General features: G+C 35.4%; 2 protein-coding genes and 1 pseudogene across 3 annotated transcripts; 2 read left to right on the top strand and 1 right to left on the bottom strand.

The window, feature by feature from the left end:
- Positions 1-3,501: 3,501 nt before the first annotated feature.
- On the top strand, positions 3,502-4,963 carry LOC107933474 (probable transcription factor At5g61620). Its single transcript, XM_016865688.2, has 4 exons — positions 3,502-3,910; positions 4,111-4,340; positions 4,436-4,594; positions 4,668-4,963. Exons 1-4 carry the CDS (start codon positions 3,625-3,627, stop codon positions 4,953-4,955), a joined length of 963 nt encoding a protein of 320 aa, XP_016721177.2. The 5' UTR covers positions 3,502-3,624; the 3' UTR covers positions 4,956-4,963.
- A 244-nt stretch (positions 4,964-5,207) lies between these two features.
- Positions 5,208-6,797, bottom strand: LOC107933478 (GTP-binding protein YPTM2-like; annotated as a pseudogene).
- Positions 6,798-8,384: 1,587 nt separating this feature from the next.
- Positions 8,385-15,667, top strand: LOC107933456 (peptide methionine sulfoxide reductase A1). Of its 2 annotated transcripts, XM_041083312.1 has the most exons (3): positions 8,396-9,048; positions 9,712-9,899; positions 15,463-15,667. In XM_041083312.1, exons 1-3 carry the CDS (start codon positions 8,530-8,532, stop codon positions 15,524-15,526), a joined length of 771 nt encoding a protein of 256 aa, XP_040939246.1. In that variant the 5' UTR covers positions 8,396-8,529; the 3' UTR covers positions 15,527-15,667. The 2 variants fall into 2 exon arrangements, with proteins under 2 accessions (XP_016721157.2, XP_040939246.1); XM_016865668.2 differs by lacking the exon at positions 15,463-15,667 and having other exon boundaries at positions 8,385-9,048; positions 9,712-13,355.
- The last annotated feature ends 8,760 nt before the right edge of the window (positions 15,668-24,427 follow it).

Below are 24,427 nucleotides of genomic sequence, written 5' to 3'. Positions count from 1 at the left end.
ACCTCTATCTAAACGCTCTTAGATGTTCGTTTCTAGCAAATTGTCTCTTTTCCATGTGAATTAATTTCTGGAATAACCCACATCCATCAAATAACAATCCTCTAACACGTTTCAAAATACTTCCATTCTTCTTTCATCTAAAGGTAACCCTCATTTTTTCTCAAAACCATACATAATTTCGTTAAAATCCTCATAGAGAAACTAAGGGATCACCTCAGTACCACAAAGACTTTTCAAAAGAGCCCATGATTCATCTTTATCCTGTGCATAAGGGGTGCCATAGAAACCTGTACATCTCCACTTATTCCCATCTTCAGAGTCTTCAATAATCACACCAATGTGCCTTTTAGAGAAATTTCAAAGCTTAATAATAACATTACGCCGCCATGCCAAACACAACCCTCCTCTAAAACCATTAGAGTCAACATCAATGCCATTAACAAAACCACAACTTTGTCGAACTCTTTTCATCTGAATCTTACTAATCTTTGTCTTCATAAAAAAGACCATCTGGGGATTATATATCTTCAGCGAATACTGAAGTCGTCACATTGTTCGTGGAGTCCCCAAACCACGGACATTCCAACTTAAGATTTTCATTGCACCCGGTCGATTTGCCTTTTGGCAGCCGCTGATGATAAAAGATTACTTTCCAACATTCTCATATTCCTTACCTCCAAAATATTGATCTCTTCCCTAGCTATCGACTCCTCAATCACCCCTAGGTCTCTTTTTCCCCTCTTCTCCTATTAACACACCTTCTTCCAAATTGTGATCCATTGCAGATTGAACCTGTCTTGTCGATGAGTTTCCTCCCCATTGTAAGGAAGAAGTTGAATTCCCTTCCAAATTGATTCCTAATACAGGGTCAATACCATTCTCGTATCCCAATTTATCTCTCATATCTCACAACCTACTTTTTGGAGCTCGACTGTCATCAAAATTTCCACCATTTTCTCCCTCCCTACCCTCATGTAACTAGGCACTGCTCAAAGCTAAAGCTCTTCTAGATTACGCTCGCAATGACAGATCTCAACCCATTACAGTAATCTACACCCAACGCCATTTTTTCCTCACAAAATAAGTCACTGTGACCCAATCGACCACAATAGAAACAGAAAAGTGTTAGTCTTTCATATTTAAACCTGACATATGAGCAATTTCCGAAAAACATAACATGTTTCTTCCTCTTTAAATGGTGGCGTATATCAATTTAAACTTTTTTTCACAGAAAATTTCAATTTCCTTTCCCCATATCTATACCATCATACTCCAAGCACTTACCTATGAAATTGCCTAATTGCTTTGCCAAAATCTCGGAGAAAAAACCTGTGGGAACATAATGAATCTGTACCTAAAAAGATGTCAAGAGTAAAAGGACTTTTAAGGGGACTTCCTCCCATTGCAGCGTGTTTAGTAACAACAAGTGATTGTTAAAAGTCCATGGTGATCCCTTCAAAAGTCTCTCCATATCCATGAGATGAAGAAATTAAAACAAAAACATTTTTTCCCCCAGATCCCAGATTTGGACGCCTCTAACAGGATGCCACAAATTTGCCATAGTGCTTCTCATTGCTGGGAAGTGAATAACGCTAGCTTTTAGGAAACACCCCACCAGTCAAAAAAACCCTACATCCTTTTTCGTGTTCGACTCAATCTGTACTTGTAAAACCACTTCTTATTCATTAAGCGTTAATCCAACAAATTTAGTTTCTATGAATGCAAATAAGGAATTTCAAATGTAAGAATCAATTCTCAAAGGGAATAGAGAAAATCTTGCTAAGCAACCACCGCCAAAATAAACACCAAACTAAAGAACACAAAAGAAAAAAAACCTAAAATCATGCTAGAGAGGGTAAACAGTAGCATGCTAGGGTAGCAGACCTTTTTTTTGAACTAGCCCAAAATCTTATACCATAAATAATAACTTAACTCCTCTTAATCAAAGAATATTTCCTACTAAACTCCAATACAAATAACTTGTTTGGATTCTTTGCTGTTAAGAATTATTAAGTTTTTTTTTATAAAATTCGAAATGTACTATTTGCCAGCTTTAAGATATATATTCCATTAATAATGGAGTTTAACGTGTATTTAAAAGTGATGCTTTATTGGATAAAAAAAAAGAGGATATTGAGGAAAATCTAAGTTAAAAATATTAAGTGAATATCTAACATGAAGTATAAATTTCTGAAATCTAATAGAAGGGGTGCAAATACATAGTGGTGGGTTTCAACGATAAAAAACCTGACGTGATGATGATGCTTGGTCATCGAAAATTGAAAATGTTACTATGGAGTTGTTAATAAAGATTTAAGATATGCTCGATATTAAGTATGACATTCCAATTCGGGCAAATACATCAATTATCTCGGTGTCTATATATGATATTCCATATGTGATGGTGCCTAAACCAATTTCTGCCTTTTGTATTCTTCCTATTTTATTGGTCCCGCCATGATTTCATAGCTTAATCATGAATAATTCTAGTATGTATTTACTAAAAAATTATCACGTATGTATGTATATAAAAATCATATATTATATTATAATTATATGTTTAAAAATAATATACAATAAATAAAAAATACATGATTTGAAATTAATAAATTCAACGTAAATGTAGAAAGTGAAAGATGCAATATGTATAGGTGAAAAGTTTAATGTAATAATATTAAAAAAAAAAAATCAAATGACACATTGGGTGTAGTGGAAAAATTGAGTTGATTGATGTTGATGGTATAGATATAAATCTCATAATTTGAAACTTTTAAATGGTTATATATAAAATGTAAAAAGATAAAAATATTGTTAAAAATTGTGACAGCATGTGTTAAATTATAATACAGATGATTAGAAACAAAAAATGGAGTAAAGCGGAGACCTTATTAACAACATGAATTATATTCCTATCGCACTTGTATTATTTTTATTGTTATTATATTTAAATCACTATAACTATGCTTTTAGCGTTGAGTAATGTTCAAAATTATGAGATTTTATATTTCATAATTTGCACGTATTTTAATTGCATCATATCTTAATAATTTTGTTAGACAGTGATACAATTGTTGTTAAAAAATCTCAACTAATTTATTTAGAAATTCAAGTTTTTAATTCGAGCATAAAAAGAGTCGAAATTGTGAAAGGAAATAAGAAAATTTTGATATAATATCAAAATTTTATCTTATGTTGGATAAATATAGTCTGAAAATATAATTATCTAAACATATTGGTATCAAAAATTGTTATTCAACTTGCAACACTCTTTGGATAAAATATTTAAAAAAAAAAAGAAATATGAAAGTTCAATTATCTGTAAAACCTTCTCAATTAGAGGATTATCTGCTCTTAAATAATAATAAACAGCTAAATTGGATAAATGTTTAAATATATTTAGCTTATATTTATTAGTCGATAAGAGAAAACAATCATGAATAATTTAATATTGATCGTAATACTTGCAGACCAAGGTTTCCCAGCATTAATTAATCAAAATCTTTATATATAATGTTCTCAAATGAAATTACATAACATCTGCGTATCAAATCTTTCCATACTCCACACTTTGACAAGAAAATCGGCTATCTTTTTTCACTTTTTGAATCAACCAGAAATTCAGAGATGATGGCCAAGGGAACAGGGAGAAAGTGTTCTCATTGCGGACATAATGGCCATAATTCCAGAACTTGTAGTAATGGGAAGCGGGGTTATGTAAAGCTTTTTGGGGTGAATATAGCTGCCATGGCTCAAACTCAAGAATGTTTGATGCAGAGAAGTTTTAGTATGGGAAATCTGCCCTTCCATGCTGAAAACCATAACAATGGTGGCGGTGTGGATGATGGGTATTTTTCTGAAGGACACATTCATTCTGAGAACCACAATGCAGCAGCCCATGACATCAAAAGAGGTACTCAATGAGTTTTGTATTTGGAATGGGAATCATCACTTGCTTTTTCTCACTTCTTTTTCTATCTTCTTTCATATATTTGGAACATAAATAAACATGTATTTGATTATGACAAAATTTTCAATTTATTCCTTTTTTCTGGTATATAACTTGTAAACTGTACTGTAAAACACTGGGAATGTTTTGTTTTTCTGGAACAGCGAAGCCATGGACGGAAGAGGAGCATAGAATGTTCTTGGAAGGGTTGAGAAAACTGGGGAAAGGTGATTGGAGAGGAATTTCAAAGAATTATGTAATAAGTAGGACCCCAGTTCAAGTTGCAAGCCATGCACAAAAGTATTTTCTCAGGCTGCAAGATGCAGGGAATAATAGGAAGAAACGCCGACCAAGCTTATTTGACATGTCTTTTCAAGAATCCAAATCAGAATCGGTATTACCTCTTAATCCCATTCTTACAACATGTTTGTATGTACAGTTTAATTTGTTCATGTTGATGACTAGAGTTACATGGTTTAAATTTCACAGAATGAATGTCCTTGGGGTTCCCCCTCAAAAGAACCCAGTACTAGAGATTCATCTCAGATTGTGAACCGACTCCCACATCTTTGCTCCGATGATCGTTCACTTATGTCGATGATTGCATTGCCTAGTTCCCCAACTTATAATCAAACGATTCAACACATGGTAAGTACCTATCTGCAATTTCCCTCTCAGATTACCCTACATAGATAACTTCATGAATTAATGTTTTTAACAGGCAGAAGTAACTCCGAATATGATGCAGTCTCTGCCATTCCTGAATGCAAAGAATTATACCGGATATTGCCATGATTACTTCAGTAAAGCCGTTGCAAATGTAGATGTCTGTGTACCGTCTGATCACCCTTCTCCCAGGTCGGTTCAGGACAACATGTTTACAGCAGACCCTGGTGCTTCTTCATCAACAGATGATCTTTTAGAGCTCAAGGTTGCTGCCCCTCAATCATCAAAGAGCACAACTCTACCATTCATTAGAGTGATTCGAAATACACACAATTTTCATTAATTTCGGTGTCCAGTGTCCAGTGTCCAGTTTTGAACAGTTTTTCAGACACACAGAGGAATATATACGATTTGAAAAAAAGTGCTTTTATGGCTATCCATCAAAAGTGGGGGAATATGGCCAAAAAAAATGATAAAATTAACATTGCTGAATAGCAAACTAGAGAGTAAAAAAAAAATAAAAAAATAAAAGGCGAAAGAAGTATTATAATTCTACGTGGTAGCATATTTTTCATCTGTTGAGAGCAGAATTTAACTAAGAAGAGCAGCATCCGCCACTCTTCTGGTTAACTGGTTTTCCTTTTATCTGCACCATCGACGGCCTTGCCATACTGGACGCTGGCTGGCTTGCCATCCTGCACATGATGGCATGAGATGAAAGTAGTTCAAATGTTAATGAAAGCAGCTCGGTTGATTGTTAAAGACAGTACCTGTTCTTAATATCAGCCTACCATTGCCATAAAAGCCTGCTGGACATTAGTAGCATTTTTCGCGCTAGTCTCCATAAACGGAATGCCAAGTTCATGTGTAAACGCCTATGAAACAGAAAATCATTAATGCGATGGTTGTTTTAGTTTTTCTATAGTTTGATGAAAATAAGCAGCAGATGGATGTTGAACCCCTGTTTGTTTTCACCTGGGCTGCTTCGGGTGAAACGACCTTTTTAGCAGTAAGGTCAGACTTGTTTCCAACGAGTAGCTTGTTCACATTCTCACTACCATAACGACTGATTTCATTCAACCATTGATTAACAATATTGTTGAAACTCTCTTGGTCAGTTACATCATAAACTATCTGCCACATATGAAAGATTACTGTTACAAACGTACCCAAAACTTCTTCATAAATGATCTGGAACCTAGAGATGTGGAGAGAGAAGTTACTATAATGCCATGCGCCCCACGATAATAGCTGCTAGTGATTGTCCGGAACCGTTCTGCCCTGCAGTATCCCACTGCATGTTTCGTGGGGGAAAAACGAAGCACACATATATGTGCTTTAGTAGCTATAATTTAAAGAACAAAGCCATAATTGCACATTTGCATTATGTTTAAGGGCCTACAGGTATGCAACCAATATTTTACAGACTTTGGCCCCAAAAATGGTAAGATTATAGTTTTATCCTTCAAAAATTGTAAATTTATATATTAATACAATAGTAAAAGTGCATTTTAACTCCCCAGATTTTACAATTTAATTCGGGTTACAGACAGAACTTTTAAAAGTAACATATAAACAACTATATGCTATCTACGAGCAAGTTTAATCAAACAAATAAGGGAAAAGATTGTTACAATTTGAAGTTTTATAATCTTCCCATCGTGCTCCACAGTGCATATTTTCTGTATATATATTTGAGTTCCGTAAAAATTAAAATTAAGAACACTAGAGTAGGAGTAAAGATAGATGAGAGATGCTCACAAAGTCGACGCCAATTGTGCTTATGTAACTGTCCAGATGCGAATCATCCTGCATTTGAGTTATGAAATTAATACATCATTTCAGTATGGAGCATTGAAAAAGACTCATTTATTTTGTGACCTTGAATTGCAACACTGGATTCTTACAGCAAATCTTAGGAGAAGACATGATTTACCAACTCCAGAGTATCCGATAAGCAAGAGTTAGAACAAGTAGTCACTGCACACATAAATTATTAAAATTTTCAAAAATCCATAAATATGAAAACAAATAAGTGATGAGGGGAGCTCACTATTCAGGATTCATGCCTGTTGTTTGGGTGGGGCCAGTCCGAGGGATGGGGACACAGAGAAGGAAGTGAAGAGCCGGGTAATATTGTTTTAACTACATTACCGAAAAGTTTGCATCTTTATGAGCATGCCAATCAATGGTATCCGCACTGAATATTTTCCCAAGTCAAACTTTGATCCCTAATTATTGTTTTTTTTCACCGTTTATAAAAAGTTATTTTTATTTTAATTTTTAAAAATAAATAAACGAACTAATGTCAATAAATCTGATACTATGATTCTTTTTAAAGCTTGTGCTAAGCTCTCTCTATGCCTTGGGGAGAAAAGCAAATCCTGTGAGCTGGGAAATTTCCCCTTTTTTTACATAAATAAATTAAAAAAATTTAAATAGCCAAATAGGTTGTGAATTGGATTATTTATTAAAATGGTACTTTTTTATTAGTTGCATCTATCTAACAGGTGTTACTCTTTTTTTATATTAATATATATATTTTAAATAAAATATTATTTCTTATTTTTATAAAAAATATTTAATTTTTTGTATAGGTTAAAATACAGTCAATGGGTCAAAATACGAGCTCGAAAATAAGTCGCGCCTCGCACCTAACAGGTAGGCGTGAATGCCTTGTCCCCCGCACAGTGCACACCCCCTTCGAAGTTAAGTCCGGATTTGTAATTGGATTGAAACATAATTAGTCTAGGTTAAGTATGTATGAACAAAAATAGTCATACTTCATCCCGATTAAGTATGTGAAAGGTATTTATGTTGGTACATTGATTTGGTTATTAAGTCTATCATTTTGGCATGTTTTAGAAGTGTTTAATCGTATTTTGAAGACTTAATAACCAAAATCAATGTACCAACATAAATACCTTTCACATACTTACTGCGGATGAAGTATGACTATTTGTGTTCATACATACTTAACCCGGACTAATTATGTTTCAATCCAATTACAAACCCGGACTTAACTTTGGAGGAGGATGTGCACTGTGCAGGGGGACAGGGCATTCAAGCCTGTTTTGACCTTTGACCGTATTTTGGCTTGTATAAAAAATTAAATATTTTTAATAAAAATAAAAAATAATATTTTAATATAAGAAAAGGAGTCGCACTTGTCAGATAGACAGGACTAAAAAAACATATCATTTTGATAAATAATCAAGCTAACAACTTATTTGGGTATTTTTTTTCAATTTATTTATGTAAAAAACCCAAAATTTCCCATTAGATGTGAAATTATTTATAAGTTATAAAATTATTAAACATTTCTAATTTATCTATTACATTATTTTATATTTATTAAATATGTCATATTATCTTAAAAATATCTAATCTATTTACACCCATTTTTTGAAAGAATAATTGTTATGATTTTCACTATTATCAACTTGTTATCTGATTACTCGATTGGGTCTTAACCTGTCGACCCTTGTGGTTTGTATCCCTTTATGAGATTACATGATGTAAGTCGTACCACCATGCACGATTTAAGTTTACATCATGTAAATAAACTTACAACTAAAAAATACATGTTAACCCTAAAATAAAATATGTGTTGACATCAAAAAAATTACACAATTTAATCATTTTAAAAAAACTACACACTCTAAATACTGATAATAATGAATTTTGTTACTGAAAAGACCAACAACTAAAACAGTATCTTGACAAAACAGGGGTAACAAAAACCACATAATTAGCCACAATATAATAATAAAAATCTCAATAAAATATTTTGTTTTCCAGAAAATAAAAAATAGGAAAAAATCCGAACAAAAATTGGGAAATATTATCACCATTGTTGTTTCTCCAAGGTCCAATACCCAAAGGTTCCTGACCCAATTTCTAAACACCTACAAACAATGCTTCGAAGCCTTACGCTTGTTGCCACCACCTCTACTTCCACCATCTCCAAACCTTTATTATTTTCTCCCTCCCGCAAACTCACCCTTTTTTTCTCTCCTTTTTCTCTCCCTTTCCCTCAAACCAAACGATCCCTTTCACTGCACCGGTCCCCCATGAACATCCTCAAAAGCTTCGGTTTCGGAGCCAACAACAAGCCAACTCCACCAATGCAAAACTCCGCTGTCGCTCAAGGTCCGGACGATGACGTCCCTGCTCCTGCTCAGCAGTTTGCTCAGTTTGGTGCGGGGTGTTTTTGGGGCGTTGAATTGGCGTTTCAGAGAGTTCCAGGTGTCACCAAGACGGAGGTCGGGTATACCCAAGGGTTCAGGGATAATCCGAGTTACGAAGACGTCTGTTCTGGGACCACGAACCATAATGAAGTTGTGAGGGTTCAGTATGACCCTAAAGAGTGCAGCTTTGACACTTTGCTTGATGTCTTTTGGGCTGGCCTTGATCCTACCACCCTCAATCGCCAGGTGGGTTTCTTTTTAATGATGTGAGAAATTTGGGTTTTTAGAGATTGAACTTCTATATACTTTCAGCTTGTGAGTTTTGTCAATTTCCCCTTATTGCTCTTGCAATTTTGAATTATCTTATTATATTGATACTTTTTTGTTTTGGGGGGGGGATTCTGTCATCTATTGTTAATTGGTATATTTTGAGGGTGTTATTGGTTAATTTGACTGAATTCATTCATAGATGATAGTAGATGTGTTTTCCTTTCGTTACATAAAGCTTAAAGCTGATGTTCTTGTTGCATCTTCTCCAAAATTTGCATATAAAACTTGTGAACCTTTGGAAATGTCAACAGTTAGGACCTTTGTTTAGATGAAGTTTGAATGTTAGGTAACTGGATATCTCACCCTGCAAAAAGTTCTTTCTTTTTCCACAAAATCAAGCCATTTATGTAATTGAAAGTTGTGAATTTTAGATTCTGCTTTCTAAGTGAGTTATGTTCATTATCTCTGACTTACAAATGACTATGAAATAGCAGATGTTATAGTTTATCGTCATAAAATCATGTTATTTTTCTCAGAGTAATGGATCTTATCCAGGGTAATCTTTTATTCATGTTGGTATAACTGTCTGCGGTGCGCACCATAGGCCTTCTGTTCTAATAAGTTCGAATCCATTGACAGGGGAATGATGTTGGGACACAATACAGATCCGGTATATACTATTACACACCAGAGCAGGAGAACGCAGCGCGGGAGTCCATGGAAAAACAACAGAAACTGTTGAACCGAAAGATTGTTACAGAGCTTCTACCCGCCAAGAAGTTCTATAGAGCAGAGAAATGTCACCAGCAGTACCTTGCGAAAGGAGGTCGATTTTGTTGGGTATGGGTCCCACTATGTGGGAAACCCATATTTTCTGCCACAATGTTTTGCCTTCTTTTTGGTTTTGTCAAAAGCTAATTTTTTGGCCTTTTAACGTGGGAGTGGGCAGCATTCTTAATTGAGAGCAAAATTCTCAATTACATCCAGAGAGAAAGAGAGTGAAATTGAAGCTCGTTGGAGAAAAAGAGAGAATAGAAAAATCAGTTTTTCAAGCTTGGTGCAGCAGTGATCAACTCTTCGATCGAAGGTCCATCCGTGGTTCGATTGAGCTGATTTTTGGACAGCAGCTAGGTGATAAGGTGTTCTTGACTATGTACGGTCGGATTTTTCATCCGAGACTTGTAGCGTCGGAAATACCCATTTTTCAGCAGCTACGTTTTTTGTGATGTTCTCTCATTTTTCTCTCTTTTGCTAAAGATTACATATTGTTAGCCTTGTCGGAGTTGAATGCTTGTTGTAGGCTTGATATTGTGATCTTGTAGTTGAACATTTGATGATAGTGGAACTCTTGATCGGACTCTAAAGTCCCGTGGTTTTTACCATTGATTTAAAGGGGTTTTTACGTAAAAATACCGGTGTCTCTATTTATTTTTGTTGTGGTTGCATTAGTTGATTTGTGGTTGATTAAGGTTGCTAGAGAACATATCTTGTGCTATTGTGCTTGCCATAATTTTTGACAGGAGTTATAGGGAGAGAAAGAACACCGGTTGTGCTTTCGCTTTGGTTCGGTTGTTCGGTTTCTTCCCAACAAACTGGTATCAGAGTTTGGTTATTGTGTCAGGTAATTATGGAAATTAATACGAGCAAGATGATTATATTGAATGGCACAAATTATCAACTTTGGCGGAATAAAATGAAGGACTTGTTGTTTGTGAAGGCTTTGCATCTTCCGGTCTTTACTACTCAAAAGCCCGATTCGAAAAGTGATGAAGAATGAGAATTTGAGCATCAACAAGTGTGTGGCTTTATTCGGCAATTTGTTGAAGAAAATGTTTACAACCACATTGATCAGGAGACACATGCTCGAACATTGTAGGAGAAGCTTGAAAGCTTGTATGCTTCGAGGTCGGGCAATAACAAGTTGTTTTTGCTGAAGAAAATGATGGCGCTGAAATATAAAGAAGGAATGTCTATAGCTGACCATGTTAGTGAATTTCAGAGTATGATGAATCAGTTGCTTGGTATGGGTGTCAAATTTGATGACGAGATTTTAGGACTTTGGTTGCTTGCTACTCTACCAGACTCTTGGGAGACCTTTCGAGTCTCACTCATTAATTCTGCCCCACAGGGTATTATTACTTTGGATTTGGCTAAGAGTGGTGTGTTGAATGAAGAGGTTAGAAGAAGATCTCAGGGTTCTACATCACAGTCCGAGGTGTTGGTTATCGAGAACAGGGGGAGAAATAGAGACAAAGATGGAAAGGGTAGAGATAAAAGCCGAAGCAAGTCAAGATCGAGATACAAGAATCTTGAGTGTCATCATTGTGGTAAGAAAGGTCATATCAAGAAATATTGCTTCAAGTGGAAGAAAGAGAACAAAGGTGGTGGTGATAAACACGATCGGAATGACGATGAAAAATCTGAGCGTGTTGCTACTGTTACTCGTGAAGATTTGTTAGTTATTTGTGATGAGAATTTGGTCAACCTAGCATGCGACGAGACTAGTTGGGTGATTGATACTGGTGCATCACTTCATGTCACGTCGAGGAAGGAATTCTTCACATCTTATACTCCTGGTGATTTTGAGGTATTGAAGATGGGTAATGATAGTTTGGTTTCGGTTATTGGTATGGGAGATGTTAGCTTGGTGAGTAACAATGGAACAAAATTAACTCTCAAGGATGTCAGACATGCACCGGATGTCCGTTTGAATTTGATTTCTGCAGGAAAGCTTGATGATGAGGGATTCTGTAACACCTTCAGTGAAGGGCAGTGGAAGCTGACTAAAGGCTCATTGGTTGTGGCTCGAGGAAAGAAGAGCTCAAATTTGTACTTGATGCAAGCTTTGACTTCTCGAGAGACGGTGAATATGACACTGAATGACAGCTCAATTGAGTTGTGGCATAAACGACTCAGTCACATGAGTGAGAAGGGGCTTAGCTGTTTAGCGAAGAAGAATCAACTTTCGGGTTTAAAGAATGCTACACTGAAGAATTGTGCTCATTGTCTAGCAGGAAAGCAGAAAAGAGTTTCATTTAGAAGCCATTCTCCTCATAGGAAATCAGAGTTGCTAGAGTTGGTCCATTCAGATGTTTGTGGTCCGATAAAAGTAAGATCACATGGTGGTGCACTTTACTTTGTGACTTTCATTGATGATTGTTCAAGAAAGCTATGGGTTTACACTTTGAAGTCTAAAAATCAAGTCTTTGAGGTGTTTAAACAGTTTCAAGCATCAATTGAAAGGGAAACTGGGAAAAAGTTGAAGTGCATTCGTACTGATAATGGTGGCGAGTACACAGGGCTGTTTCATGAGTATTGTCTGCGACAGGGAATCAGACATCAGAGAACACCACCAAAGACTCCACAATTAAATGGGTTAGCTGAAAGAATGAACCGAACATTGATTGAGAGAGTTAGATGTTTGTTGTCAGATGCAAAGTTACCAAGATCGTTTTGGGCTGAAGCTTTGAATACAGTGACACATGTGATAAATCTGTCTCCTAGTGTTCCTTTGAAAGGTGATGTGCCAGATAGAGTTTGGTTTGGTAAAGACGTGTCATATGATCACCTACGTGTGTTCGGTTGTAAAGCATTTGTTCATGTTCTAAAGGAAGAAAGATCCAAGTTGGATGCCAAGGCTCGACAATGCATTTTTATTGGTTATGGTCTAGATGGTGAGTTTGGTTATAGACTCTATGATCCAGTTCAGAAGAAACTCGTGAGAAGCAGAGATGTTGTCTTCATTGAGGATCAGACCATTGATGACATTGATAAGACGGAGAAAGTGGATTCACAAGGTAGTGGTGACTTGATCGATGTGAATCCGGTTCCCCTAGATTCTTCACCAGATCCTATCCAAGATGATGTGCATGGTGATGTTAGTGGTGACCATCAGACTATAGGTGACTTTGATAATCCCGTGGATGATGTTGTGAATGATCAACAACAAGCACCTATAGCTCCACCAGCAGTTCCACTTCGAAGGTCTTCCAGAGATCGACGATCTTCTGTCAGGTATTCTCTTGATGAATATGTTCTTTTGACTGACGGGGGAGAACCTGAATGTTATGAAGAGGCTATGGAGAGTGAATGCAAAGATCAGTGGGTTGAAGCGATGAAAAACGAACTTCAATCCTTGCATGAGAACCATACTTTTGAATTGGTGAAACTGCCTAAGGGCAAAAGAGCTTTGAATAATCGGTGGGTTTACAGGTTGAAGTAAGAAGAGAAGTCTTCATCTCCACGATACAAAGCTAGATTGGTCGTCAAGGGTTATACTCAGAAAAAGGGGGTTGATTTTGAAGAAATATTTTCTCCGGTTGTGAAGATGTCTTCCATCAGAACTATACTGAGTTTGGTAGCTTGTTATGACCTAGAGGTTGAACAAATGGATGTGAAAACTGTTTTTCTTCATGGTGACTTGGAAGAAGAGCTTTACATGGAGCAGCCAGAGGGTTTTGTTGCACAAGGGAAAGATGACTATGTGTGCAGATTGAAGAAGAGCTTGTATGGTTTGAAGCAAACTCCAAGGCAATGGTACAAGAAGTTTGAGTCTGTTATGGGGGAGCAAGGCTACAAGAAGACTACTTCTGATCATTGTGTGTTTGTTAAGAGATTCTCTGGTGATGATTTTATTATTCTTTTGCTCTATGTTGATGATATGCTTATTGTTGGTCAGAATGCTTCTAGAATTGAGAAGTTGAAACAAGAGTTGAGTAAATCCTTTGCAATGAAGGATTTGGGGCCAGCAAAGTAAATTCTTGGCATAAGACTGACACGTGATAGAAAGGCCAAGAAATTATGGTTATCACAAGAGAGGTACATTGAGAAAGTACTTCAAAGGTTTAGTATGGACAAAGCTAAAGTGGTGAATACTCCCTTTGCTATGCACTTTAGATTGAGTGTTAAGCATAGTCCTTCCACAGAAAAGGAGAAGGAAGAGATGCAGAAAATTCCTTACTCTTCAGCCGTGGGTAGTTTGATGTACGCAACGGTTTGCACGAGACCAGACTTGGCTTATGCCGTTGGTACAGTTAGTCGGTTTCTTTCTAATCCAAGCAGAGAGCATTGGAATGCAGTGAAGTGGATTATGAGATATCTTCGTGGCACTTCCAACATGAAACTTTGTTTCGGCAATGAGAAACCTGTTCTTGTTGGGTATACAGATTCAGACATGGCCGGAGACATTGACTCGAGGAGATCTACTTCAGGTTACTTAATCACTTATGCAGGGGGAGCTGTGGCATGGCAATCGAGACTGCAAAAGTGTGTTGCATTGTCCACCACCGAATCAGAGTTCATTGCAGCAACCGAAGCGTGTAAGGAGATGCTTTGGATGAAGAAGTTTGTGCATGAGCTTGGTTTTACTCAGGAGAAGTATGTCCTGTACTGTGATAGCCAGAGTGCTATTCATCTTGGTAAGAACTCAACTTTTCATGCTAGATCTAAGCATATTGATGTGAGGTACCATTGGATACGAGATGTTCTTGAAGCTAAGCTATTAGAGCTTGAAAAGATACACACTAATGATAATGGTACTGATATGTTGACGAAGGCCTTACCAAGAGCAAATTTTGAAGCATGTTGTTTGACCTCCGGCATGGAGGCATTCTCCACATAGTTGGAGGGGGAGATTTGTTGGGTATGGGTCCCACTATTTGGGAAACCCATATTTTCTGCCACAATGTTTTGCCTTCTTTTTGGTTTTGTCAAAAGCCAATTTTTTGGCCTTTTAACGTGGGAGTGGGCAGCATTCTTAATTGAGAGCAAAATTCTCAATTACATCCAGAGAGAAAGAGAGTGAAATTGAAGCTCGTTGGAGAAAAAGAGAGAATAGAAAAATCAGTTTTTCAAGCTTGGTGCAGCAGTGATCAACTCTTCGATCGAAGGTCCATCCGTGGTTCGATTGAGCTGATTTTTGGACAGCAGCTAGGCGATAAGGTGTTCTTGACTTTGTACGGTCGGATTTTTCATCCGAGACTTGTAGCGTCGGAAATACCCATTTTTCAGTAGCTACATTTTTGGTGATGTTCTCTCATTTTTCTCTCTTTTGCTAAAGATTACATATTGTTAGCCTTGTCGGAGTTGAATGCTTGTTGTAGGCTTGATATTGTGATCTTGTAGTTGAACATTTGATGATAGTGGAACTCTTGATCGGACTCTAAAGTCCCGTGGTTTTTACCCTTGATTTAAAGGGGTTTTCCACGTAAAAATACCGGTGTCTCTATTTATTTTTATTGTGGTTGCATTAGTTGATTTGTGGTTGATTAAGGTTGCTAGAGAACATATCTTGTGCTATTGTGCTTGCCATAATTTTTGACAGGAGTTATAGGGAGAGAAAGAACACCGGTTGTGCTTTCGCTTTGGTTCGGTTGTTCGGTTTCTTCCCAACAGATTTGGTTTCAAACAATCTGCAGAGAAAGGTTGCAACGATCCAATCCGATGCTACGGCTAAGTTGCCACTATTGCATATGCATTTCAAGTTTGTGATTGTTTATAGCTATATGCTTTTGCCTGTCAGTGGCATATAATAATACATTGAAAAACCCTTCTGTTGATGCAATGAATGCTTGCTTATTTATGTAGTTACTGAACATATGGATTTGTAATTCTTTACCGGAATCTATGTTTGTCGTATATGTTAAGTGATAGGAATTCATGTTTAAACTTTCAAATGTGTGGATTAAGCATTAATTTTGAAACACACCTTTGTGATGAAGACTCCATAATATATTATTGCAGCTCGTTTCATTGATAGTGTGGCTCTATGTTACCGGAGTTTTTATTTTTCTTTGGAAGGGGGGGTTAAACATCTCGCTTTCATCAAATGAGAGAGAAAGGTATAAACATAAAAGGGTACAATCTCAAATTTAGTTTTCAATGTTTACAATTTTTTTGTCAATAACTTCTTCGAAAACAGTCCAATTTATTGTCATTCTTTCAAATTTTTTTTTTGTTTTTTTAATAAGAATATTGATTAAAACATTAAATTTAAAACATGGTTGCATGCCAATTTACATGTGCTTAATGTTAATTTTTATAAAATTTTTAATTTTCAGATTATTTGTTGATGTATCATATAACAAATAATATTATGTCAACATGAATTATATATGAATTGTTATGTGGGTTGTCAAGACAATATTAGTCATTATTTTGTTAAAACATAATTTAATTTTTTTGAAAAATCAAAGTCAATTTTAATTAAAAAGAAGATAAAGAACCAAATTAATAAAAAAATAAAACTAAATTTTACATTGGGAATTATCCCAATAGAAAGTCCGAAATGGCAAAAACCCATTCTCAAAAAACCTTAGCGCCCCAAGAAAAGAAAAGAAAAACCCTAGCACCATAGTACACAACATATCAGAGCCACTATCGCCAGTGGAGATTGTCATTGCCAAAGGAGGTCAAACAGTCAAAGAATAAGGCAAGAGTACCAATCTCTGGCATGTAATGCCTCGGAGGCCATGCAGCAACAACCCGAAAAAAGCACCTTCAACCACCTTGTATTGGGGGAGAGTCGATGACGGGAGGGGAGAAATTGCGGCCTTTACTTCACTTTAGCCACTAGATTAGATTTGGTGCGACAGTTTCGATCTCCTTGTGTTGCGAACCCAAAGAGGCCATGGAGGAAGTGGTGCTACCTAAAAGCACTGGGGGATGCTGATGGAAAACAAATGGTCCAAACCTAACATAGTTGCAAAATCAATCCAAGAAAAGCCTCTACTAAAATGATGACTGATTGACGAGAGAATCGAAAGAGAAGCTAGAAAAATATCGCACAATTTTTCAGTATCTGCAAACTTCGCCCATGTACATATAAAGAAGGAATTGCTTTCTAAGAAAATATCACTATAAATAGGTTTAGTAGCATAGCAAACAACCAAAATCTTTCAAGTGATATAAAGATGAAGGCCTTTTTATAAAATAATTCATAAGTAAATTTTCAACTTACTACAACAGTAGGCAGTCTATTGATAATATAGCAAGTTGTAAGAATGCACCCACCCAAAAACTTAATAGGCATATTAGAATGAAATTTTATGGCTCTTGCAACATCCAACAAATGTTTTATTTTTGCTACCTCATTTTGCTATGGGGTATAAACACAACTGCTTTGATGAATTATACCAAGAGATTCAAAGTAAGAATTACCTTCATTATGGAAAAATTCATGAACATTATCACTTCTATTGATCTTGATATTAACAAAAAACTGATTTTGAACCATTATAATGGATTGTTTTAAACATACCGTTTCATTAATTTTAAGTCTTAGCAAATAAACGTTATTCTTGAGCAGTCACCAACAATGGTTAAAAAGTACCTATGACCACTATAAGTAGATATTTTGAAAATAAAATGAAATGAAATAAAATAAAATAAAGAGCACACAAATTTTTACGTGAAAACCCTTTCGGGAAAAAAAAACCACGGGTAGAGGAGAAGAAAATTCACTATGTCAAATTCGAATTATTACAAGAGGAATAGACTATGTCTATTTATAGGCTTGTAAAGTCATATTCTAGTAAGACTGAAACACCTTATTCTAATCAATATAAAATAGATGGAGTTTAATAAGGTTTAAAAAACCTTATTCTGAAATAAGATAAAAAAAAGTGTAGTTCTATATGGATTTTACTTTTATTTTATTTTACCACTGTATTTTATTTAAATAAGGATTCGGGTCATTTAATTCTAACAATCTCCACCTTGACACGAATTCTCAATGAACAAATTCTTCATCGCGAACTCTCAACAAACAAGTTCCCACCTCTTCCATAAAACCCCTTAACGGTTTAACTTCAACAATGGACACCAACCAAGTCTAATCAATGCTCAAACTTGGTTATAAGAAGTGACTTAGTCATCATATCTGCAGGATTTTCATGAGTACTAATTTTGCTCACAACAATATCACCATGAGCAATAATATCACGAATAAAATGATATCGAACATCAATGTGTTTTGTTCTCTCGTGAAACATTTGATCTTTTATAAGGAAGATTGCACTCTGACTGTCACAAAATATAGTACTGATTTGAAGGTCTTCATTGAATTCACTAAAGAGTCCCTTCAACTAGATAGCTTCTTTACAAGCCTCAGTAATTGCCATGTACTCAGCTTCAGTGGTAGACAAAACGACTGTAGTTTGCAAAGTGGCTTTTTGACTAATTGCACAACCTCCGATTATAAAGACATAACCTGTGAAAGATCTTCTTCTATCAAGGTCTCCAGCAAAATCAGCGTCAACATACCCAATGACTTTATCTCTAGTTCTTCCAAACTGTAAGCAAACATCAGTAGTACCTTGTAAGTATCTTAAAATCTACTAAACTGCTTTCCAGTGTTCTTTACCTGGATTTGCCATGTATCTGCTAACTGCACTGACTGCATATGATAAGTCTGGACGTGAACAAACCATAGCATACATGAGAGATCCCACTGCACTAGAGTATGGAATATGTGACATGTACTCAATCTCATCATCTGATTGTGGAGACAAAGCCGATGAAAGTCTAAAATGGGCTGCTAAAGGAGTACTAACAGGCTTAGCACTTTGCATATTGAACCTGCAAAGAACTTTCTTAATGTACCCCTTCTGACTTGGTACAATTTACTTACATTTCTATATCTGATAATCTCCATACCAAGTATCTTCTTTGCTAGTCCTAAATCTTTCATCTTTAATTCTTTACTTAGTTGAGTTTTGACCTTTCTTATCTCTCTTTTATCTTTTACTGCTATCAACATGTCATCAACATAAAAAAGTAGATACATAAAAGAACCATCACTATTTTTCTTAAAGTAAACACAACTGTCAAAACTATTTCTTTTGAAATCATGAGTAGTCATAAATAAATCAAACCTCTTGTACCACTGTCTTGGTGACCGTTTCAAACCGTAAATGGACTTTTTCAGAAAGCAAACATAGTCCTCTTTTTTTAGACTGTAAGACCCTCTGGTTGTTACATGTAAATATCCTCCTCAACTTTTCTATGCAAAAATATAGTTTTTACATCTAACTGCTCAAGCTTCAAATCATGCATGGCCACAATACCAAGTAAAGCTCGAATCGAACTATGCTTAACAACTGCGGAGAACACATCTGTGAAGTCCACTCTTTGAATTTGACTGTAACCCTTTGCAACAGACCTTGCTTTATATCTGGATTCTTCAACTCCTGGAGTCCCTTCTTTCTTTTTAAACACCCATTTACAACGAACAACCTTTTTACCTTTAGAAAGTTTCACAAGATCCCATGTTTTGTTTTTATGGAGTGATTCCATCTCCTCTTGCATAGCAAACATCCACTTTTCTGAGTCTTCAAAGCTAACTGCCTCAGAATAATTAGATGGCTCTATATCTTCAGCAATATTTAAAGCATAAGCAACTAGATCAGCCTCAGCATATTTCTTTGGAGGTTTAATTTCTCTTCTGGTTCTATTTTTGGCGATAGAGTATTGCGGTGAAGAAGCAACTCTATTATCAATTTTTGTATTGGCTTAAGGAGTCGACTCTGTATTAATCTGATGCCCCACCTGCTTTTGATTTTCTTTATTGGAAGAGTCTTTAAGAGATAAGTTAGGCAGTATAGCAGTTTCATAAAAAACAACATCTCTACTAATTACAATTTTTCTATTTTCAGGACACCATAGCTTATACCCTTTTACATCAGCTTTATAACCAAGAAAAACACATTTAATGGATCTCGGTTCCAATTTTCTGTTATCAACATGAGCATATGCAGGACACCCCAAAATTTTTAAATCAGAATAATTTGCAGGATTACCAGGCCATACCTCTTGCGGAGTCTTTTTCTCAATGGCAACGGATGGGGATCGGTTGATCAAAAAACATGCAGTAGAGGCTGTTTCGGCTCAAAACGACTTTTGTAAATTGGAATTTGACAACATACATCGAACCTTCTCCATGATCGTTCTGTTCATTCGTTCTGCAATGCTATTTTGCTGCGGAGTATGGCAAACTATCAAGTGTCTCACGATCCCTTATGACTTGTACAATTTATTAAACTCATCAGAACAGAACTTTAAACCATTGTCTCTGCGGAGGAATTTTATTTGTTTTTCCGTCTATTTTTCAATCATAATTTTTTAAGACTTAAATGCGGAAAACACATTGCTTTTCTGTTTCAAGAAGAATGCCCAAACTTTTCTGAAAAATCATCAATAAAGGTTAACATATAATTACCTCCACCTCTCGAAAGCACTCGGGATGGCCCCCACAGATCAGAATGAATATACTCCAACGTTCTCTTTGTGTTATGGATTCCTCTGGTGAATTGAACTCTCTTTTGCTTTCCAAAAACACAGTGCTGATAGAAATTCAGTTTGTAAATTACTTACCCATCAAGAAGTCTTATTTTGCTTAATTCTGCCATGCCATTCTCATTTATATGCCCTAGCCGCATATGACAAAGTTTAGTAATATCATCATCTAACAAGGAAGAGGAAGCGACAGCTGCATCACCAGTAATAGTAGAACCTTGCAAAACATATAACTTGGCAGTCTTTCTCTGCCCTTTCATCACAACAAGGAATCTTTGGAAATATTTAAAACCCTACTTTCAGCTGTGTATCTATACCCTTTTGAATCAAGAGTACTCAACGAAATTAAATTTCTTTTCAATTCTGGAACATGTCGTATGTCACTAAGTTTTCTGACAACTCCATCAAACATCTTAACTTTAATTGTTCCAACACTTGTGATTTTACACGAAGCATTATTTCCCATCAAAACAACACTTTCAGACACTGTTTCGTAAGTTGTAAACTAATCCCGATTAGGACTCATGTGGAAGGTGCAACCTGAATCAAGTATCCACTCCTCGCTCACTTTAGAATTGTTGACTAAAGCAGTTAGAAGTTCACCATCGTTGTAGTCTTCTACAACATCAGCTTCACCAAACTTTTCTGGTTATTTTCCCTTTTGATTCGCAGCCTCCCTTTTAATCTTGTTCTGTAGTTTATAGCATTTAGATTTAATGTGCCCTTTCTTCTTGCAGAAGTTACAAGTTTTACCTCTATTTGAAGACTTTGATCTACCCTTAGATTTACCGTGAGGATTTCGTTCATGTGTCTTTTCACGATCATCTTCAGCATTTCGATTTTGTCTCCCATAAGCAAAGAGACCCTCTCCCTGAAAGTCGAGTTTAACCACAAGATGCTTCATCTTATCATACGAAGTCAAAAAATCATAAACCTCATCAATTGTGAGAGACTCATGGATATATAAAATCATGTCTCTAAAGGTTGAATAAGACGGGGGCAACGAACAAAGTAAAATCAACCCTAGATCTTTCTTATCATACTGGACCTCCATAGCCTCCAAGTTTGAGAGAATTTCTTTAAGCATTGTTAAATGCTCGTGTACATATGCACCTTCCTCCAAACGATGAGCATAAAGACACTGCTTAATATGTAACTTGCTTGTTGGAGTTTTCAACATACATATTTGTTCTAACCTCTTCCAGAATGTAGCATTGGTCTTCTCTTTCATCACATCTTGCAAAATTTTGTTGGACAAATATAGATGTAATTGTGTTAATGCCTTTCGAACCTTACGCTTCTTCTCTTTATCTGTTAATGTCGAAGGCATCTTATCTATCCCTAGCAGGGCATCCTCCATATCTATCTGGACAAGAACTGCTTGCATCTTAATCTGCCACAACGCAGATCTGGTGTTGCGATCCAGCAGCGAAATTTCATACTTCAAAGATGCCATTACCGTGATCGAGATGAACAACCCGAAAGCTCTGATACCAATTTGTGAAAATAAAATAAAACAAAATAAAGAACACACAAATTTTTACGTGAAAACCCTTTCTGGAAAAAAACCACTGGCAGAGGAGAAGAAAATTCACTATGTCAAATTCGAATTATTACAAGAGGAATAGACTATGTCTATTTATAGGCTTGTAAGCCAGATTCTAGTAAGACTGAAACACCTTATTCTAATCAATATAAAATAAATGGAGTTTAATAAGGTTTAAAAAACCTTATTCTAAAATAAAATAAAAGAAGTGTAGTTCTATATGGATTTTACTTTTATTTTATTTTATTTTACCACTGTATTTTATTTAAATAAGTATTCGGGTCATTTAATTTTAACAGATATTCTATATGCTCCCCAAAGATAAATATGAATAAGATGAAAAGGAATTTCTGATCAAGCATTGCTAATAGGAAAAGGCAATTTGGGGTGTGTTTGAATAGGTGGTGCCTTTATCTGCAGTTAGTGTAAAAATAATAGTGACGATGAGATTAAATACTGTAGTGATACTATAGTGTGAGATAAAAAGTAAACTAAACACATTGCACTGCACCGCCCATCCAAACCCACACTTAGTTTGTTAAGTTGTGTTTATACCCCATAGTTGTAGTGATACTATACTGTATCAAAAAGTAAGCTAAACAATGGTGCCACTTGATTGGACTGACTTGCTATGAGTATGTTTCTTGGATTACTAGGTAATGGTCACAACATTATTCGTAGTGATTATCATGAGTGCCACTTGATTGGACTGACCCGCTATGAGTATGTTTCTTAGATTACTATGTAATAGTCACAACATTATTCGTAGTGATTACTATATATGATCCTCAGACTTGAGATCATCATTATCCCAATATTGTGAGTCGTATATTTTGATACAGACAAACGTCCACCGTAACTGGTTGTCCTATAAACGCTGATGTTGGATATATCACAATCTATGTAGTGGGATATGGTTGATCAATATATGATTTATCCTTCTTACATAATGGGAGCAATATCTTAGGATATCTTAGGCTACTTGATTGAGTGAGACTAGAAATGCAAGGTCATGCTCGAATAAGTTAGTATGAGATATCATACTTATTTGTTTATCATAATCTACTCAGGATATCAAGAAACATTAGATGGACTATGCAAGTGTGACTATTCCATGACTTGTGTCCATTCTAGATATAAAGGACAAAATGATTTAATACATAAAGGGTTAATCACAGAAAGGTTATGTCGAATCATGACTTATTGTAATTTAGGTAGCCATGATGTATTGCTAGATGCCACTTATTGTTTGTAATATTAGAGTTGTTCTAGCATTACTACTAACGTTACAAGAACCTATAGGGTCACACTCTATGGTTGAAATGAACGAAATCTAAATATAATTGGTACTATTTTTAGCTCTTACATGAATTAAATTGATTATAGAATTAATTTAATTGAGCAGTTAAATATCGAACAAATTATAACACATAATGAGAACATGGTTAAATTAATATATAAAAATTTGATTTGTATAAAATTTAACTAAACATAATTTACTAAAATTATTTTTATAATTATTGTAATTATAATTTATGATCGAATAATATTATAATTATTGTAATTGTAATTTTTCAATTAAACATTATTATAGTTATGATAATTATAATTATTATATTCGGTTAATTATTATAATAAATTTTGATTCATATTAAAATATCAACTATTCCCAATTAGGAAATATAAGATTTTTAAGAAAACCTAATATACTTAAAATAAAAAGAGCGAGGTTTAACATCCGTTATATAGTGAATTCTCTCTGAAAAGTTTAAGAGTTTTCTTGCTGTTCGTTGTCATACCGGGTGAATTATGTAGAGGCTGAAACTTTTCGTAGTGGCTTGAAATCGACATACAATTGTGTAATCAGTTTCACAACAGTTATCTTTGGTTTTTCAGACGATTAAAGGTAATTGTTCATACCCTCATACCCCGATTTATTCCTCGCACATGGATCATTGGATGTATTGTCGGATTTAATTTTTCCTGCTGTGCCATGAGGTGTACCGGTGTTCTTACACACTTAAAGTTGATCCATAAATATCTTTATGATATATACCATCAACAAACCTAGTTTACTTTTAATCAATAGCGTCACACGCATTGACCTATAATTCTTCCAAGACTTTGATTGATGATCATGAATCAAAGAAACATTCAACGACTACTTAAGTATACTTTCTTTACTATTAAAGTATTGTTAATAACGAAAACTAATAAAGAATTGATCAACAATAAGAAAATATATTGGAGTCTTGAGTGACTCTGATACCAAGTTAAATTAATGATAATGATAAATGATTGATGAGGAAATTGAGAGAGAAACAAGAAAAATATAATATAGTTTTTGAATATCTATAAACTGTTTGTCAGCTAACTTAACTAACGTTATACATTACTAACAAATACTTGGGACAACCTTTCTAGTTGTCTAGCTACTGATGAAGGGAGGCTGAGAAAGAGGAAGTAAGGTCTGAACTTATTTTACTAAAAGAGACGGAAAATGCAAAGAAAGAAGCC

This window comes from Gossypium hirsutum, chromosome A12 (genome assembly GCF_007990345.1).
Source record: "Gossypium hirsutum isolate 1008001.06 chromosome A12, Gossypium_hirsutum_v2.1, whole genome shotgun sequence".
Taxonomy (NCBI): Eukaryota; Viridiplantae; Streptophyta; class Magnoliopsida; order Malvales; family Malvaceae; genus Gossypium; species Gossypium hirsutum.
The sequence above is the reverse complement of the archived record's forward strand: the minus strand, read 5'-3'. Positions and strand labels throughout refer to the sequence as shown.